We start from the raw sequence: 22,387 nt of genomic DNA on the forward strand, positions 1-22,387 counted from the left end.
ATACAGCCAATCATAGTCATTCTTTCAATGAAGAGTTTCAAATTCTGCATATCCAAAATAAAGGCCTTAAGCTATCTTTTTTAGCATCTATGGAAATTAATAAACTGAAAAATACAGATATAATTCTGAATGACCAACTCGAGACAAACAGCTCCCCACGGAATGGGACGTTTCGATGCTGCCGGTTCATCGCCGGCCGTTTCGATGTCGCCGGTTCATCGCCAGTCCTTTTCATCTTCGTCGTATCTCGCATTTCCTAGAATTCCTAATTAATACTAAAAATAACTAATAATTGTAACTGTCGAAAATTCGGAAATATATCAGATAGCGATTAATTGACTGGCGATGAATCGGCCGGCATCGGCATCGAACTGGCGCCATCGAAACGGCGCGCGGCGATGAAACGTCCTAGACCGGCTCCCCACTCCTCAACCTCTTCAGTTAGAGACTTAAAAAGGCAAACACATTTTAAATTATATCACTTGAGAAAGGCACTCTGCCGAAACAGCTGTAGCCACATAGTTGTGAAAACAAAAGTTTTCAGTGTTTTATTGTGAGATAAAATGAACTTCCATCAAGTAACGGTCGAATCCATCAATTATTTAAAAATATATTTATAAAAGTTGATGAATATATTTTTTTAATTTCTAAAAAGGAAAACCCTGTAGTTGGCTGTGTACCATAGTTATAACAACATTTTTTAATGGTAAAAGACACACACCAATTCTGCCCAGGGGCCCCCACTGGCTTAAATCCGGCTCTGAACCTCGATAACCCAAACCTCTATGTTTTGTGAAGTTGCTTCGTTGGACTTTTTAAATTTTTGACAATTTAAGGCCAAATTCACCGTTTTAAGAATTTTCGTCTACAAGTAAAAAGTAAAACATTTTGAACCAATTTGGAGGAAATTATTTAGTAACTATTTGGACGTAACTCCCAACCAGACATAATGAGTCTTGGCTTGATCTAGGATCAGCTTCCATTCCTACCTATCCTTCACCTTGGTTTTCCAATTTCGTACTGCCAACTCTGGTAAGTCATCTTTCATCTGGTTAATAAATATATAAAGGACCGTAAGTCCATAAAATATCAATAACGAAGAAAAATTAGTTCAGTAGCTGTTGAGACCTAATATAAGTACTGAAATAAAAAGATGGTTCCTACTAAGCTAAGGTAAGCTAACTGTAGCTTCCTTTCAACATCATACGTGTGTTTAAAAAGGATCTACAAAAATATAAAAACAATAACAATAATATAACTATAATCCTACAAGAATAATAATAAAAAAGACGGTGAGGTCCTCAAAGTTCCATAGCAAGTTTCTTCTTTGTTTTTATCTTTCGCGGCTCCCTACTCAATTCGAAAGCTGCCTTGCTATGGACTGTCCAAGTTGCTCACCACATTTTCTCTATATACATACATATTCATACATACACATGTAATACACGTACACACATATACTTTTAATACTTGACACTACAAAACTATTTTGGTACTTGACAGAAACATCACCAATGCATTATACATACTCTCTTGTCCATTAGCTAAGATACTAAGGATATTTAACGGAGCTGGTATCTTAAGTCTATGTAGCTGCTGAATAAATCGATCTGTTTCATTCTTATATTTTTGGCATTCAAAAAAAAATATGATCTTAATCATCTTTTTTGGACATCGATCATTTTCGAGAACACGAATTTTATGCAGGTGTGTGGGATAACAGGCGTGACCAAAACGAAGACGTGTTATAGTTGTGATGTATTTTCTTGAGTAATTATATGGCTGGAACTACGTTCTATTTGGTATTTTCTTTTGTATGCTACAGTACCTAGAAGGGTTGGTGTAAGTATGATGATGTGACTAACATATATTCCAATTTGTGAGGTCTTTCATTTTAATATAAGAGACTGCATCACAAAAACTTACAGGAACTTTATTCTTTTTCTTCAGGTGCCATATCCGCTACGAAGGTTGGCAATCATCATAGCTATTTTAAATTTTGAGGGAGTAGCTCTAAATAATTGTTTTGAGCTGCACCTAAACCATTCTCTCAGGTTTTTCAGCCATGAAATTCGTCTTCTTCCGATGCTTCTTCTGCCATCCATTTTTCCTTGCATTATGAGTAGCAGGATGCCATACTTCTCGCCCCGCATCACATGTCCGAGATACTGTAGTTTTCTTTCTTTAATTGTAAGTTCAACTTCCTTCTCTTTACCTATTCTTCTCAGTACTTCGTTGTTCGTAACTCTATCTATCCAGGAAACCCTGACGTTTATTAGGCAAACGATTTTTACACTTTTCGCCAGCATATCAACATGCTCATTATGTTCAAGACCGATATGTGCTTTAACCCATACAAAATTAATCTTTTTATTAACTTTATGTGGTTTCAAAAAGCTAAGACTTCTACACTACTATTAATAATGTTCCCTCTTGCTGTTACTGCTAATTCTCTAACAGCTATCTAGTTACATAGAAGGTATGATAGGCTATCTTCCTGTTGAAGTCCTATCTGTCTGGAAAATTGTTGATACTCCGTTCTGCACTCTTACACTCAACTGTTGAAAGGGTCGCTTTAATCACCAACTTCAGTAAGTATATTTGGATATTGAATTCTATCATGGCTTTACATACTGCATTTCTGTCGGCACTATCACAGATACATCTAAAATGCACGGAAAAATGGCGAGTGTCAATTCCATACTAATATGTTTTTCCAAAGTTTGCTTTAGAAGGAACATTTGATGGATAGTTGATTTTTCTTTGCGAGATTCACACTGGTATTTGTCTATTATGTTTTCAGAATAATCCAACATTCCATCACACTGTTAACAAATCTACTGTCACCAAATTTGGTAAATATTTTTTCAAAAAAATCTTAAATCCTTTAAATCCCCCATTTATAGATGATACTCAATAATGAACTCCCGTCATTACAAATTTCACTATCTATTGTACAGTCACTCGACATAATAAGTAATCAAGCTGATTATGTAAACGATTTCATACGAAATATTCATCGGACCGATCTAAAATTAAGCGACACAATGTCATCTAAATGTGTCAATGGAAGGGAAGTGAAGTTAAAGTGATTTACATTATACGACATAATGCAATTCAAAACTGAACAATTAGATTAACTTAAATGGAAAATCGAGTTGACAAATACGTGCTCATTAATAGAGATAGATATATGGTGGATTTAATGGCGGATTTTAGATTATTTTAATCGTTGAAGATTCTTTGATGCATATTAAGATAATAAAATATAATCAGTTACATTAGAAGTGTTACACCCAGAAAGAATCATTTCTTGAACTTAATTTTTTGGCAGCACAATGACTATATTTAAAGTATGCTATGATAACAATATCAATGTTTTATCTTATATTTTTTGGAAAAATATACTTTTAGCTTTAATTTTTTGTGTGAAAACACCCATTTATGAAGACCGGTTGATACTGAAATTTTTAGTTATTATTGCAGTCTAATTGTATTCAGTGCAAGAATATGACTTGAGTTCAAAGACACCAAAATTACCACCATTTTAGCGATTTTGACAGGGGTAGAATTATTGCCTATATATGGGTTAGTCGTATCACGAAATTGGCCGTCGTATTAATTGTACGGCAATGACAGTTATGCGAGTTTGTCGTGTGTGGACAAACGAAGGTAGAGGAACACAAAGAAGACCAACTGGTCAACTGAGGTGTACCACAGGGCGTCAAGATGGGCGCTTTAGACTCCTGGCTCTGCGAGACCGTTTTGCTACTACGCGTCCAATTGCTAACCAATGGTTTGGAGTAGAAGGTAGACTTGTTACTATACGTAACCTATACCGTAGCATTCGAGCCTTTGGACTGTTTTCATTCCTCCTACGACGAGTGCTTCCATTGACTGCGGACCACTGTCATCAACGTTGGAATTGGTGCAGAGAACGGCAGCATTGGTGGCAGAATGGCATAATGCAGCATTCAGCAATGAATCGCGATTTTGTTTAGGTATGCATGATGGTCGTAAGATGATAAGTAGGAAGCGGATTTTATGCTAAATGCATATTGCATGCATATTTCGCATATTTGAGAACTTTACTAAATTTTGCATATTTTTGAAAAAACATGCATATTGCGTGCCTATTTAAAAACATTTAAGTCCAAAAAAAATTAAAAATTTTTTAATTCGACACAAAATATTTCCCCGTACGTACAGGCTGTCGTATCTATGTATTAATTCGAGAACTACTTGAAGAGAGACGGCTCATTCACTGCCTTTTCATTTTTTCCTAGAAAATACCCGATCTTTACACAAAGTACTTAGTACGCCGCGCCGTTATAAAATTATTTGTAGGATGTTAAAATGATGAAAAGGATGGTTTACCGGGAAATCCTAATTTTATTTACTTTCATTATATTTAGTAGGTACCTATAATTCTGGTGATTCTTTTAAATACCCTATTGTTAAGAGAATTTACACCTTTAACCATAGTTTTACGATTTTCTAATGGAAATTGAAATGTTCATGTTTTAGATCTTATCCCGTAAATCAGTAAAATTAGTTACCTTTAGTCGGTCAGTGGGAATGTTTAGTTTTTGTTTAATACTTCTGTTTGAAAATATTTCAATATGCCGAAAGAATCTTGCCTGGTTTATTCCTGGATCAGAACCTATCCCGAGCTTCATTACAGCAATGGAAACTCATTCTGCAAAGCATGTAGTAAAATGGTGAGTTCTAACATTGATTTCTTCCTATTTTTCTTTAATAAATGGCTAATATTTGGCTGCTTCCTCATTAAAGTTTACTTACTTACTTACTTAGCCCTAAGCCTTTCTACCTTTAGGTGTAAGGCTGGTGGATTTGAATTTGGCATTACAGTCTACATGTTTTCCGATCTTGTGTTAGGTTTCTTGCAGTTTCAATGTCAATCCTTTCTTCTTGACTTCTTTCCTGATTTCATCTACCCACATAACTCTTGGTCTTCCAGGAAACTTTTGTTTTTCCCCTTCACTCTCGTTTCGAACACTCGTTTTGTTAGTCTCACGTTCGACATTCTACCCACGTGCCCCAACCATCTAAGTTGTCCATCTACTATTTTTTTATTGATTGGTTCTAGTTTTAGGTTTTTGTCTGATTGTTTCGTTTTGTATTTTGTCTGTACTCTTCAGAACAGGAATCCCAGTATCACTGAGAATAGCAGTGGACTCAACACGCATCCCTATAATTTGACGCATTGACTTGTAGTAAATTTTCTGGATTCGTCGTTATTGGTTGTTACTGTATTTGCATTATTTTTGTATATATCCTTTATTACTTCCATGTTGTGCCTGTCGACTGCCCCGTCTTTTAGTTTCTTCCATACGTCCTTTCTTCGGATTCTGTCAAACGCCTTTTCCATATCGATGAAGCATGTATGTATCTCTCAATTCTTATTGATTACCTTCACACTCACATGTCTTATTATGAATATTATAGGTCTTGCGTGATTCTGCACTTCCTGAATCCACACTGTGTGTCTTCTCACTGTGAATAAATTGCATATGCAAAAAATAATGTTTTTATTTCAAAGATAACATACGATTGCCCCCCCCTATAAAAGAACCCGTTAGAATAGAATAGAACAGAAAACTTGTGGTTTCTCGAAATGCGCATTTTTTGAATTTTTGTGCATATCTTGCGCATATTTCGTAATTTTTTACTGCATATATATGCGCATATTTCATCAAAATTGATTGCATATAAATCCGCTCCCTAATGATAAGACGCCGCCGTGGAAAGCGACGAGATATTGGGTTTGCTGTTAAGAGGCATCTACACAGGACAGTTGGAGTAATGGTTTGGGGGGTATTGCCTATGGTAGCAGATCACCACTTTTGTTTATTCGAGGCAGTATGACAGATGCGCGTTAAGTGGATGATATCTTACAAACCACTTTACTGTCTTTTGTAGACGGCCATCGAAACGCCCTTTTTCAGGAAGACAACGCGCGTTACACCCAGAAGGAATCATTTCTTGAACTTAATTTTTTGGCAGCAAAATGACTATATTTAAAGCATGCTATGATAACAATATCAATGTTTTACCTTATATTTTTTGTAAAAATAAAGTTTTATCTTTAAATTTTGTGTGAAAAGACCCATTTATGAAGACCGGTTGGTACAGAAATTTTTAGTTATTATTCCAGTCTAATTGTATTTAGTGCAAGAATATAACTTGAGTTCGAAGACACCAAGATTACCACCATTTTAGCGATTTTGACTGGGGTAGAATTATTGCCTGTAGAGATATGGGTTTGTCGTATCACGAAATTGGCCGTCGTGTTAATTGTACGGCAATAACAGTTATGCGAGTGTGTCGTGTGTGGACAAACGAAGGTAGAGGAACACAAAGAAGACCAACTGCTCGTCGAACTATGGACTTTCTCCAAGAAGCTGGCGTTAATTTTTTGCCGTGGCTACCCCTTTCACTGGATTTAAATCCTATCGAACATGCGTGGGATATGATGGGAAGGAGACTGTCCACTTTGCACCATCCTCCACAGACTCTGACACAGTTAATCCATGAAATTTAAGTTGCTTGGAACGAGGTGCCTCAAGCAGACATCGATCATCTCATTATGTCAATGCCTAGACGTATACAGGAGTGTTTTCAGCTAGGGGGTCGCCAAACATATATTAATTCTTTTTTGATTACATGTCAATAAAAAGTCTTGCCAGTGTTATCGTTTTATTCTTGATGAAAATGTACCATGTTGCCAAAAAATTAAGTTCCAGAAATTATTTTTTCTGGGTGTAACACTTCTAATGTCACTGAATATATTAAAAATACGTGGTTTCAATATAAATTTTAAATATAAAATATTTCGTATAACGGAAAAAATCATGTCTCGTGCAGTGATTGAATTTTTCATTTTGGTTTAAAACGGTTTAAAAACAAAGGAAATTCATGAGCTAATGTCAAAAGTGTATAAAATCTCTTAGCCTTGCATTAGTACAATAGATAGGTGCGTTGTTCATGATACCAGTTGAAGAAAAATACAGTCGCATGCGAATTTCTCAGTAAGATTTAGAGCGTTTTAGACAGGTAACGTGGATTTTGTGCATTGATTCATCACTATGGATGAGACTTGAGTGTACCACCATGATCCTGAATCTAAACAAGAGGCTGAAGAGTAGTGTAAAATTAGTTCCTCGACTCCGTTCGTGTCCAGAAATCGGCCAAGAATGTGATATCATCAGTTATTCGGGATGCGAAAGAAATTTTATTTCTAAGTTACTTGCAAACTGGTAAAGTAATAAATTTTAAATATTATTGTACCGATTGTACCGATAAAAGATCCGATTGTAATGATACGCCGCGATCACTCACCGACAGCTAGGACCGTACGAGTTCCACAAACCATGCAGTTACCCCACTTATTTCCACTTCTGCGAAACAGTACAGGCAGAGAGATACTTACGGCTTGATTACACCTAACGAGTATTGTAGCGAGACCGTGTTCTCGGCCGAGTGCTCGTTTGGTATAAACATATTAACGAGTACTTGGCCGAGCACTCGACCCAGTCATATGGCGAGACAGTCACTCGGATCTTGTTCTATTTACTAGGCCGAGTCTTCGACCTCCCACCCTTCAATCGTATACTCGCCAATCCACTCGATATGTGTAAACAACACTCGCTGTGTAACTGTGCATTGAGACAACTTGTGTTAGTCAATGTGATTTGTGATTCTCAAAAATAGCTAACAAATGGAAATCAGATAGGACAATAAAGTTTAGTTCAATTGTATAAATAAGTCACACCCGTCTTATGAAATTTCAAATCTTTGTTTGGAATACAAAAAATAGACAAAAACGTGATGCAGCATATGTATCGATTGTAGAATAAATAAATATTGTTGGTTTTAAAACTCAAGAAGTCAAATAAAATAAAAAATTTAAATTCGACAAATAGACAAGATATAAAAAAAATCAATGAATCAAAGAAATCAGGAGCAGCGAGATTTGGTATTCTTAAAATCCATTGTCTATAATCCAAAGACGCTTATCTCCTTCTCATAATATATCCATCACTACTTATATAAGCCGTTTGATATGTTTTTAATGTTAGCTTTACATATAAGTACACTACTCCTTGCTTACGTATTAGTTATCTTTACGTATAAGTACACTACTCCTTGTTTTTGTAAATCAAAACTGAACTGACTCGCCTCCAAATTAAAAAATTGCCAAATACGTACAAACCATCTCTCGCCCTCACCACTGTCTCGGCCTAGTAACAGTTTGCTGTCTCGCCACTATACTCGTTACGTGTAATCAAGCCATTAAGAAGGCCAGCGAACGAAGATTCTCCAGTCTTGAAGTGACAGCTCTGGGCTCCACTACTAGCCAAGCGAAGTAAGCGAGGCAGGTCGACCTGAGTAGCGAGCCACCGTACTGACGTTATCTCGCAAACTGAGGCAGGCCGACTTGAGCAGCGAGGAGTACCGTTTTGAAGTAATTCGCAGGCTCATAATTAAACGGTAGCAAGTGAAGTGAACAAGCTCCCGATAAATTTATATATTTTAATCCCGTGACTGTTTTGCAACTTACACTGCAGTGAGGTGTAAGGATATTTCGGTTTGTTATTAATTTTGCTTTTCTTTTTTAGACGTCTACCCAGTAGGGTGGTTCGAAAAACACTTTTTTTCTTATTTCAGATCGCTATAGTGCGGAAAAGTTGCCATTGGTATAGACTTGAAAAAAGCACTAATTATTATTTTTTTACTAATTTGTCTTCCGGTCGCGCAATGCCATCAAAGTTAGCAAAAATTGTGAAAAACCTTAATTTTTCTTATATTTTTTTGACAGGCCAAATGGTTTTAATTGCGTTCCTATAGCATGAATTAACTACTAAAAGTATAAAAAATCAATATAAATGCACTTATTATACATTTGTTTCATATCTTCCGGTCGCGCAACATAATACAAAATAAGTAAAATTAGTTATTTTTGCAAAATTTCGAAGTTTGACTGTTTGGTACAATTTAATCATACGACTTTTAGAGATGGTCTAGTTTAATTCAATTACAATAATATATTTAAAATCCAAGCATATAAGATAAATTTTGATATTCAATTGTTATTCGGTCGCGCAGCTTCGTCAAAAACAGCAGACTACCGAGAGGCGAGGCGAAAGTGACGAATGCCAGCGAAGCGCGCGCAGCCACAAGTAAAAATACATGTGGGAATACCTCTACAATGGAGTATTTTTCTTCTCCATTACAACGAACTGCCATTCCACCACCTTTTCCAACACTTAGATGAAAATACAACAAACCCAATAGGATATTCTGGACCAATTGGAAAGGTCCTACCTGATTGTGAAAGACTACCACTTATTGATTTTAATCCTATTGATTGTGAAATTCCAAAAGTTGACAAGCGTATTCTTAGCAAGCACCAATAATTGTACTTGCTTGAAATATCAGAAGTCATCAAGTCAGGACATTGTTCAGAAGACTTTGTAGTGGGTACGTGATCCTAGCCCAACGTCACATTCAAGATGGCTTACTACTGCAAACCGAGTTTTGCGTTTCTACATCAGTGTGTCCAACCCTTCTGAAAATCTGAGAGAGATTGTCACATTCATTCTCAAATGTTATAATATGCCTCTGTGGTTTGCCACAAAAATAAACCACAAATTCACAGATGGGCCTAGACATGATTACAAAATCATTGAATATTCAAGGTACTTACCAGAAGAGCTGCTTCAAGTTGTTGATCCCGTTTTAGAACGGAATGCTTACTTTGCCCATCCCGAAAATTTACTTTTGGCTATGATAACTAATGACAGAAACCATGTCCGAGAGCTGGGCTTTAGGCGTATCATGAAGGAAAATCAAGCAATATCTGAAAGTGACTCTATCAGAATCTTTAAACCACCAAACTTAAACTTTGAATCTAAATAGTATTACGAAATTATCAAATGGAACACCAGTACACTGACTCCCCTCTACTGCTAAGAACATTGACTAATGAAGAGATAAAACAGTATGTGAGCAATGACTTTAAGCTTGTTATAAGTATAGATATATATTTACTTTGCCATGCCATACACAGGCAGTTGAAAGATGCGTTAAGCTAGTGACCGAAGCTTCAAGTAAAGTGTGTGGACACAGTTCCAGAGACGGCTATATTAGAACCACATTATTGCATCGCTCAGAGATGCCAACGATTAAAATCAACAACAACTGGTAGCCTTTCACAATCAGGTAGGGCCTTTCCAATCGGTTCGGATATCCTATAGTGCCTGTTGAATTTCCATCTAAGTGTTGGAAAAGGTGGCAGAATGGCAGTTCGTTGTAATGGAGAAGAGAAATGCTCCATTGTAGAGGTCTTCCCACATGTATCTCTATTTGTGGCTGCGCGAGCTTCGATGGCATTCAACACTTTCGCCTCGCCTCTCAGTAGTCTGCTGTTTTTGACGAAGCTGCGCGACCGAATTCCACTTCAATATCAAAATGTATCTTATATGCTTGGATTTTAAACATATTATTGTAATTGAATTAAACTATAGCATCTCTAAAAGTCGTATTATTAAATTGTACTAAAGAGTCAAACTTTGAAATTTTGCAAAAACTAATAATTTTACTCATTTTGTCTTATGTTGCGCGACCGGAAGATATGAAACAAATGTATAATAAGTGCATTTATATTGATTTTACATACTTTTAGTAGTTAATTCATGGTATAGGAACGCAATTAAAACTATCTGGCCTGTTTAAAAAAAATATGAAAAATTAAGGTTTTTCACAATTTTTGCTAACTTCGATGGCATTGCGCGACCGGAAGACAAATTAATAAAAAAATAATAATTAGTGGTTTTTTCAAGTCTATACCAATGGCAACTTTTGCGCACTATAGCGATTTGAAATAAGAAAAAAAGTTTTTTTCGAACCACCCTACTACCCAGGGGAGGAGTTCGCAGCAAGATAAAGAGAATTGTATTTTATTTTTATTTTTGACCTGTACATAATTAGGTATATTGAATATATTTATTTTGTTTTAACCTGTGCTTTACTGAGTCTGTCTTCTTAAAATAACTACCCGTCACACGATTTACAAAAGAAAAAAGTGTGTTTCATTAGCACACTATTCTTATTAGCAACGTAGTCTAGTAAAATAAAATTACACTACATGTAAATCAAAATGTAAATTCGTACAGGTTGAAACAAATTTTGTATCAAAGTTTAGGTGGGTACAAAAGAAATTTTCAAGAAAGTATCCAAATCATACAAGGGGATCATTGTTTAAATAATTAAAAAGTGGTCATTTTTGCAAAAAAATTACTTTTTTAACTGCTGAGGTCATTCAATTACTAATGAAGGTCTATAGGATTTTTTCTGCAAAGTTGAAGGGTAATTCTTTCACATAAGACTTACTAAATTAAATTTGACCCCCTATTTATTTAAATAATTGTATATAAATCTTTAAAAACAAATTTGCAAATAAAATATTTTTAGCGTTTTAGATAAGAACTATAAAATATCTTATTTTACAGACTAAGTTGCACTATCTTATCAGTATTAAGCAAAAAAAATCGGTCAAAAAATATTTAATATTTTTTGAGATATTGAATTTGTTTATTAAATGTTACTATATTTTAAATTGCAAAAACGCGGTTGTTGCCAAAGAAATGTACACCTGCTTAAGATGTCACTATTTTTATTTTTATGTATATTTTTGATAAATGTATTAATAAATTCAAAATTCAGTTAAACTCCCCCCTAAAATGGCATTTGAAAATTATTCAAATTTGTTTATAATTTGTTTTTTTAGTAACGTCGCGGGGATTAAATATTTTGAAATGCCGTTTCGATAATTGGGTTCCTGGGAATGTTTCACTAATTAACAAATTTTTTGTCTTTTTTTCCTCTTCATTTTTTTTTCTTGGAGTTATATTATTACGGGCCCTTTTAGGGTCAATTTTCATTAAGAATATCGAATCTATAAGTTGTAGATTCTAGACATAAAAATATTAAGATTCGTCTAAAATCACTTAAATAAAATGTGGCTACTTACTGAGTTACAGGGTGTTTTATTTAAAAATTTAAAAATTATTTTTACCAATTACTTTCAAACTATTTGACGTATCCTTATCATACTTGGCAGAAAGTTTGTGTACTATACAGTCTACTAATCTGTGATAAATAAAAGTTTCTAGCTACTACCAGAGGCGTACGACAGGGGATAGTTAATGGTTGACCCTTCCCAAACTCTACGCCACTGAGGGAATTACTATTTTAGCGAAATTTTTTGATTCTCCAATACTTTCTATGTAAATAATATACTCTTTACTGGTAACGCTTAAGTCATTAGTTTCCGAGATATTGGACGTTAAAAATGAAACGGCATAGTTATTTTGATTCATTCATTCATTTATTTTAAACTTCCAATATCTCTCAAACTGATGACTTTATCTATACCAAAAAAGTTATTTACATATACAGTATTGAAGAATCGAAAAATTTCGCTAAAATAGTAATTCACTCAGTGGCGTAGAAATTTGGAAGGGTCAATCATTCACTATCCCCTGCCGTACGCCTCTGGCACTAGCTAGAAACGTTTATTAATCACAATTTAGTAGGGTGTATAATAGCCATACTTTCTGCCAAGTATGATAAGGATACGTCAAATAGTTTTAAAGTACTTGGAAACAATAATTTTTAAGTTTTTAAATAAAACACCCTGTAACTCAGTAAGTAGCCACATTTTATTTAAGAGATTTTAGTTAAATCTTAATATTTTTAAGTCTAGAATCTACAACTCAGAGATTCGACATTCTTAATAAAATTTAACCCTAAAAGGGCCCGTAGTAATGTAACTCCAAGAAAAAAAAGAAGAAGAAAAAACGACAAAAAAATTTTGTTAATTAGTAAAAAATTCCCATGAACCCAATTATCGAAACGACATTTCAAAATACTTAATCTCCGCGACGTTATTAAAAAAAAAATTATAAACAAATTTGAATAATTTTCAAATGCCATTTTAGTTTTGTTGCATTTTGTATTTATCAATACATTTATCGAAAATATACATAAAAATAAAAATAATGCCATTTTAGTTTAATTGCATTTTGTATTTATCAATACATTTATCGAAAATATACATAAAAATAAAAATAATGACATCTTAAGCAGGTGTACATTTCTTTGGCAACAACCGCGTTTTTGAAATTTAAAATATACTAACATTTAATAAGCAAATTCAATATCTCAAAAAATATTAAATATTTTTGGAAAAATTTTTTTTTGCTTAATACTGATAAGATAGTGCAACTTAGTCTGTAAAACAAGATATTTTATAGTGCTTATCTAAAACGCTAAAAATATTTTTTTGCAAATTTGTTTTTAAAGATTTATATACAATTATTTAAATAAATAGGGGGTCAAATTTAATTTAGTAAGTCTTATGTGAAAGAATTACCCTTCAACTTTACAGAAAAAAATCCTATAGACCTTCATTAGTAACTGAATGACCTCAGCAGTTAAAAAAGTAATTTTTTTGCAAAAATGACCCCTTTTTAATTATTTAAACAATGATCCCCTTTTATGATTTGGATACTTTCTTGAAAATATCTTTTGTATCCATCTAAACTTTGATATAAAATTTGTTTTAACCTGTACGAATTTACATTTTGACTTTTTTTATTTTATTAGGCTAACGTGCATTTCAATGAAATGTCTATAATAAGCATTTAGAAAATTATTCAAAACCATAAACTTAAGCTCAAATTGTTACAGAATCTAGCATATTCACCAGATTTGGCCCCTAGTTACTTCTGTTTCAGTAGCTACCCAGAACATTCATGAAGAGGCAATACCAAAGACAAAATAAAATTTATCAAATAAAACTGCATTTTGGGCAAAATTTTTTAAGAAAAATAAACTCATAAAAATACCCCACAAAATATTGACAGCAAACTTTTCCTAGAATCATCATCTTGTAGAAAAATGGTTTTTAACTTTCTTGCTAAAGTCATTTCCTCCAATACACATTTTGGGATTCACCACATCCTTCAAATAAAATGCTCGTTACTAAACTATTTTTGTTGTAGATGACATTTTCGTTTTTAAAATGTGACACATCCGGCAACCCTGACAGTTGTGAGTATATGTTGAAGGACCAGAAAATAGAGAATATCTGCAAGTACCTTGGAATGAAAGATCAGAGTTGGAGTGAGTTTCTAGGTTGTTTTGACAAACAGTTTGTATGTCCGATGAAACCGGTAAGTTTCATTTTACTATCTGTTTAAATAATCATTGGTTGTAAAATTGACAGGTGTTAGTATTATGTTATAGTCTAAGAGCTAGTGAACCCTCCGACTAACGGTCGTCCTGTAAGGCTAGAAATTTGTCTAGTGATAATTCATAGCACACCAAGGCTAATAACCATGACCTGGCAGGCATCAGCTGTGCACGTGTATCTACCAGGTGAATCGAAAAGTGCATAGTTTAGGGGTAAAATAAACTTTCTCCTGTAAGGTTTAAATTTAAGTATGTGTTTGAGTAAGTCATTTAGAAGAAATGTGTACAATGACAGGCGATTCTGAAGAGCATAAGACCTTGCCAGGCGAGGGGAAAGATTAGGGGTTTTTCCTAAAATTATTTTTTTTGCATCGATCAAACTTTTCTTAGGTTTTTTGAATTATTCCAAATAGAAAAGGTCTTTAGTGATTCTTCTCTTAAGTTAATAGTTTTTGTTATATAAGCGATTGAAAATTTTGAAAAATCGGCCATTTTTAACCCTAAATCGGACATTTATCTAAAAATTTCAAAGTGGCCAAGGTAGGTAGATATTCTTTAAACATTGATTGATGAAATCCTAAAGAGTTTTTGCAATACAATATCGGAAATCCCTTTGTTTTTTAATTGCTAATCAAGCGGGCGCGACACTGTAGTATAAGTAAGGACGTTTGAGTTGGCATAAATTCATTATCTCGAGCATGAGTAAATTTCAAGAGAAATCCTCAGACAGGTCGATTTTTATTTTCAAATTAGGACTTTTTGGCATATATATAATACTAGTGACGTCATCCATCTGAGCGTGATGACGTAATCGATGATTTTTTTAAATGAGAGTAGGGGTTTTGCGATAGCTCATTTGAAAGGTTATTTAATTCTATATTCACTAATATAAACATTAACATATTTATTTATACAGGGTGTACAAAAAAATTTTTATTAAATTAACTTTGATTAAATTTGACAAATAGAAGAAATTTTATTCAAATTGTTTATCATAGAGAGCATTTTGTTTTTGCAATAACATAAGTCAGAAGAAAATGACGTTAGAACCATTCCACAGGTGTCAAATGAAAAAGCATGAGCTATGTTTTCCACTTGGTTTAAAATAGTGAATAATGCATTTATTAGTAATAAATAATTAGGCAAAAGTATCGTACATCTTTCCTTATAAACTTTTTATTTTGTTATATAAGAAATTATACATATTTATTACGATTTTTTATCAATTATGGTATACTTAGGTAACATTACTTAGTAGCTGTGCACTTAAAATAGGGTAAAAAAGTTAATTTTTTTGGAAAAAGTTATGCAAAAAGTTTATAAAGAAAAATTGGCGATACTTTTGCAAAATTATTTATTACTAATAAATGCATTTTTTATTCACAGTCTGTTCAGAACCTTCGAGCTGAACACATGTAATTAAGAAGCAATTTGTCTAATTATTATCTTATCATATTGTAATTAGTATAAATCCATCGTTATCAAGAAACCGAAAAACAATAGCCAAAAAATTGTTAGTGTTTAATGCTAAAATAATTATCCAGTAAGTAATTTCTACTACATATTTAATTACTAAGTTTATCAACATAAATATACCTAAATATAGAGAAAATAGGCCAGTATATTATCAAAATATGTCGGAATGTTTTAAAAATTCCTAGCTATAACTAGGGGAAAACTATGAGTTACCAACACGATAACCAGGAACAATCTACTAGTTATCCATTCAGTGAGGACATAAATCCAGCAATTAGAAGAAACAGCTTAGCACGAACTCCTCCACCTGTAAGCACTCAAAAAGACAGTTCCAATCCACTAGATGAACAGCAGAAAATTGTCAAAACATACAACAACGATCTACAATCACATTTATCAAATTTTCAAATAGATAAACCGCAAGAACATCTCCCAGATGCAGATGTAGCAAAAAGTGATGGTGAATGGGTAGCAGTCCACCATAATAAACGTCAACGCAATGACGACAGTCCTGATTTGAAAAAAAACCAAACAAGCTACACTCAATGATTATTGGCTGAGTAAAACTGTTCATACATCTAACAGATACGAGTTACTTGAAGATGATACATTTCGTGAAGAAGTTGTAACGTTGAAAGACCGAAGAGAGGATCAGCCACCACCCATATTTATACAAAATGTTGAACGCATCAAACCACTACAGGAATTACTACAGAAGATAACTCCAGGTAAATATACTTTAAAATGTCTTGCTAACAATCAAATTAAAGTTCAAGCTGATTCATCAAAAACCTACTCAATAATCGTAAAATCTCTATCAGAAAAAAATACTCAGTACCATACATACCAACTAAAACAAAACCGAGGATTCCGAGTTGTTATACGTCATATCCACCCTTCAACAGATCCAGACGACATTAAAAAGGCATTGCTGGATCTCGGGCATACTGCACTGAACATCTCTAATATTAAGCAAAGAGGCACAAAGAAAAATCTGCCGCTATTTAATATAGAACTGGCTATTCACAGCAATAATAAAGATATATATGAGATCACGAAATTACTCAACACTATTGTCACAGTTGAGGCACCGCATCCGAAGAGGGAACTACCTCAATGTCAAAGATGTCAACATTTTGGCCACACACACAATTATTGCCACAGGAGTCCGCGCTGCGTAAAATGCGTAGGAGATCACCTATCGTCTAAATGTCCAAAAGAAAAGAATATAAAAGATGTCCAATGTGTAAATTGTCGAGAAAATCATCCTGCAAGCTTCAAGGGATGTTCTGTATACAAAGAACTGCAAAAGAAAACATTTCCATCGCTTCGAGAAAAAACCGCAAGTCAACCACCTCGTGTTGCACATTCGTCAATCACTCAACCAAATATCAGTTATGCGAACATTGCTGCAGGAAAAGATAATAAAAATACAACTAACACAAATGAGACTACTCATGAAATAGAAACAGCAACTCCCCAACATATACAAAACAATTTAGAACTTGTGGTACATAAACTAATGGAAAAAATGGATAAGATGTTTGATCTAATAATGTCTCTGATATCTAAGCTTAATCTTCAACACTAAACTTAAGATGTGCTGTTGGAATGCCAATGGCTTAACTAATCATTTTCATGTAGTAAAAGCTTTTATTTATTCTCATAATCTAGATGTTATGTTTATTTCCGAAGCACACATGACTATTAAGAGTTATTTTAATATTCCCAAATATTCAACCTACGTAACTCAACATCCATTAGGAAAGGCCCATGGAGGTACGGCAATTATTATAAGAAATAATATTAAGCATCATGAAATAAACAAAATTAGCAGAGTCAACATTCAAGCTACATCAGTGTCGGTAGAAGATTCACAAGGCTCGATTATTTTATCTGCTGTTTACTGTCCACCGAATAAAATAATTAAAGCTGATCATTTTACTGAATACTTTGAGATACTCGGACACCGTTTCATTGCTGCTGGAGATTACAATGCCAAACATCACAAATGGAGCTCCAGAATCATAACCTCACGAGGGCGAGAATTATTAAAAAGTATTAATGAGAATCATTTAACTTCTCTCTCTACTGGACAGCCTACTTATTGGCCCACTGATAGACAAAAAATTCCTGATCTTATTGATTTCGCTATATTAAAAGGAATAACACACACCCATATCCAAATTTCTCCTTCTTTTGACCTATCATCGGATCATTCCCCTTTCTTCATAGACCTACTAAGCCAAATTCACAATTGTCCTAAACTTCTAACACTGTGTAATAAAATAACAAACTGGGATAGGTATAGAGAAGAAACAAAATCATCCATTAACCTAAACCTCTTAAAAGTGACAGGGACATAGAAAATGCAGTCACTCACTTAACTACAGTTATTCAGCAAGCTGCTTGGTCGTCCACTCCAGAAATTACCTACACACACAACTCCGAGTCGTATCCTCCTCACATAAATACACTTATACTGGAAAAAAGAAAACTAAGAAAGAGGTGGCAGCTCACTAGACACCCAGAAGATAAAACAAATTTTAATAGAGCTTGCAGATTACTCAAAAGAAACTTGATCCAACATAAAGACAATGGAACCAACAATTATTTAAAGAACCTCTCACCTTCAGATAATACAAATTATTCTCTGTGGAAACTAACAAAAAAACTTAAAGACAACGAACAAATGGATATGCCAATCAGGAAACTAAATGGCACATGGGCTAAAACTGACAAAGATAAAGCTTATACTTTCGCAAATCATTTATGCGAGGTATTTCAACCGCATCAGAGGGAAGTCTCAGCTGAAGAAGAAGAAGATATTCATGAAGTCATAAACGCACCATATCAAATGGTTCCGCCTATTAAAATTTTCAAGAAATCTGAAGTAGAAGAAGTAATTGATAATCTGGAGAATAAGAAGTCACCTGGGTATGATATAATATCTAGTTTGGTCCTAAAAAATCTACCCAACGAAGGTGTAAGCTTAATTACTTATATATTTAATTCAATATTAAAAACAGGTTACTTTCCACTCCAATGGAAAGTAGCTCAAATTGTTCTAATCCCAAAACCTAATAAGGATCACGCGGAAGTATCTTCATATCGTCCAATAAGCTTGTTGCCTATTATATCTAAAGTGTTCGAACGACTTTTCCTGAGAAGACTAGAGCCTACATTAGACAGCAACAATGTTTTACCTAATTATCAGTTTGGCTTTAGGAAACAACATGGTACCATCGAGCAAATTCATAGGGTAGTAAAAACTATCAGAAATTCGCTCGAACACAAAAATTACTGTACAGCTGCATTCCTAGATGTCTCACAGGCATTCGATAAAGTTTGGCATGTAGGTCTTATCTCCAAGATTAAATACATATTTCCTTATCCCATAAGTTCACTATTAAGATCCTATCTGACAGATAGATTTTTTCAAGTCAAAAGAGGAGGGGAAATTACTAACCTGTTTCCAATATGTTCTGGAGTTCCACAAGGAAGCATATTAGGACCAACACTTTACTTAATATACACATCGGATCTTCCAACCACCATTAATACAACAATTGCTACATATGCGGATGACACAGTTATAATGGCTTCAAATCCTATAGCAACAGAAGCATCCGAGGTATTGCAAAATCATCCGACTGAACTAGAGAGCTGGCTTAAATTGTGGCGAGTACAAGTCAACAGTTTAAAATCCACACAAATAACATTTACTTTAAAAAAAGGTGTCGCGCCTCCGGTTTCTATAAATAACACTCCACTACCAGTCAATACCGCCGTAAAATACCTGGGAATTCATTTAGATAGTAAACTTAATTGGGGCACCCACATCTGGAAGAAACGTCTTCAACTCGGCCTAATCTACAGGAAAATGTATTGGTACATGAGTAGGAAATCAAATCTTAGCCTGGAGAACAAAATTATGATTTATAAATGCATTTTAAAACCGGTGTGGCTATATGCAGCACAAATATGGGGAACAGCTAGTAATACCAACATTCAAAAACTTCAACGGTTCCAATCAAAAGTGTTACGCCAGATCTGCAATGCCCCTTGGTATGTTACGAACCAGAGATTGCACCACGACCTACAGCTACCAACAGTTAGCGAAGCAATATCTGCTGTAAATTCTAGATACAAGACAAGACTATCCTGCCATCCAAATCCACTCGCCACAGACCTGCTCAACATTTCTCATGAAAGACGATTAAAAAGACCTGACCCTTTGGACCTCTAGTACATCTGGACTTCAGAGCAACAACAGAGTGCAGTGTCATAGTGCAGTGAAATAATCATGTTTTAGTGTTAGTGATTTTTAAATTTCTTTCGTATTTTTATTCATGTTCCTTAGACTTTTAATAATCATATTTTTATTGTCTGAACTGTCCACTATACTAAATTTTATCTATGTATTATATTCCAAGTAATTGTTATGTCTTATTTTAAAATTATAATGTTATATGTCTTACTGGGTGCTCGCCACTGGGCGGCTTCCATCTGTGTTATTTTTCAATAATATTATGTATTGCTTATTGTTTGTGATCAGACAGATTGCAATAAACGTTGGATGTTAAAAAAAAAAAAAAAAAAATTTTTATTCACTTTTTTAAACAATTTTGAAAACGTAGCTCATGCTCCTTCATTTGACACCTGTGGAAGGGTTCTAAGATCATTTTTTTCTGACTTATGTTATTGCAAAAAAAATGCTCTCTGGGATAAACAATTTGAATAAAATTTAAACAATTGAATGAATCGCTTTGAAATTTTTATCGCATATTAAGCACCAAAGAACCCTCATTTGACAAAGCTGTACACTAATTTTTACAACAGTTATTGAGAAAATATTTTATTTTGCAATTTGGTTTTTTTCGCAATTATATTAACAATAAATGAGTATATCAAACTTTGTAATACGTCATTTTAAAGATTTTTCCATAATCTCGAAGATATTTGTACTAAAAAAATCATAAGTTTTACTGTTTTCCGTTGATTTGAAAAAAAAGGGGGAAATGCCATTTTTTAAGAGTTAATTGTTTATAAATAAAAATGGCCGCCAGATCCTACGCAGGAAATAGTTATAATTTGTTCCTATAGGTATTACCTGTCGAAAAAACGCTTCAGTAGTGTCACGAACAGGGTATAATTTTGTCTTATTACCCTGGCCTAAAATTCATCTGTGCTTTGTCCTATGAATTCATGAAATGTAAACTGTCCGAATCTGGCTTGCTTATCAGATTTACACTCTTAATAATGATAATGAATATCTTTAGATAGCTTGGAGAACTTAAATATCAACAGTTTATTAATTTTTTTATTCGAAATTTTAAAATAAGATCCACGTGCCATTTCACGTCACTTTCGACATCCTGAAGAAGATGCCACCTCTAAGGAATATCTAAATAATTTCCCATCGGCCGTAAAGTCAAAATGCGTCTTAGTTTTAACTTCCTATAGAGATTAAACTTCCTAATTCCCCCTACTTGCCAGAATGCTAACTAGCTACAAGTAAGTAGAATTTAGTCGAGCTAATTCTCAGAAAAGTGCAAAACGACAGGTAAATCTACTTTGAATAATCATAATAAGCGTCGAAAATGCGCCTAGGCGCTTAAACGACGTCCTGAAGCGTCGCGCCCAAAGAACTTCCCAAATAAATACAAATTAAAATGCAAAGCATTCTTATAACTTTTCACGCCGTCTAAACGGTGAATAATTGCGAAATAAGACCGTTTTATTCAAAAGTTTGCAACTGAGTTGGTGGATGGAAATAAGCGAAATATTTTGAGCTGTATAAATGAGCAGATGGACTTTGAGCGAATTGGGATTCACTCTCGGTATTCAAATCAACTTAAAAAATGTAAATAGGCCAACCGGGGGTGTATGTTTATTAATCCAGCTTTATTTACATTATTTTTATCTAAATAAAACATTTTCTGCAAGCTTTTTAGTACACTGTTTGCCGTGATTGAATTTTGAAAAAAATCGAATTAGATATGAGTATCATCATATTCTAAAAACCATAAAACCAATAAATTACCGATCCAAACTAATCAAACAACACCTTACAAAGATACTATTTACGGCACTCATATTAATTTATACAGGGTGTTTGGTAAAGAATGATCCATAGTTTTACTTTAGATTCCTGAGGTTAAAATAGGTCCATTTAAGCTAACTTACCTTGGTACGAAAGTTGATAATAACCAAAATACAGGGTGTCAAAATTAAAATTTTATTTTATTTATTTTTGAATATTTCCTGACAGGCATTGGACAACAACACAAAATTTGGTAAGTGGTGCTGGTATTGTACAATCTACTAAATTATGTTAAACAAACGTTTCTGGCTACTACCAGAGGCGTACGACGGGGAAACGTGCATGGCTGACTCTTCCCGAATTCTACGCCACTGGCAGAATTGCTATTTTAGTGCAATTTTTTTATTCTACAACACTTTCTATGTAAAAAACATACTCTTCATTTGTAACGATAAAGCCATTAGTTTTCAAGATATTTGAAGCTAAAAACGAAGGAGCATAATACATTAATCAAAATAAGTGTGCCTTTTCATTTTTAACTTCAATTATCTCGAAAACTAATGACTTTATCGTTACGAATGAAGA

General features: G+C 33.9%; 1 protein-coding gene across 1 annotated transcript in view; it reads left to right on the forward strand.

The window, feature by feature from the left end:
- The window catches only part of LOC126880518 (uncharacterized), a 152,708-nt gene that overhangs the window by 103,175 nt on the left and 27,146 nt on the right, over positions 1 to 22,387 (forward strand). The window contains exon 3 of the mRNA XM_050644416.1: positions 14,091 to 14,261. Coding sequence (XP_050500373.1) covers positions 14,091 to 14,261 — 171 coding nt within the window. The remainder of the gene's footprint in view (positions 1 to 14,090; positions 14,262 to 22,387) is intronic.

This window comes from Diabrotica virgifera, chromosome 2 (genome assembly GCF_917563875.1).
Source record: "Diabrotica virgifera virgifera chromosome 2, PGI_DIABVI_V3a".
Lineage (NCBI taxonomy): Eukaryota > Metazoa > Arthropoda > Insecta > Coleoptera > Chrysomelidae > Diabrotica > Diabrotica virgifera.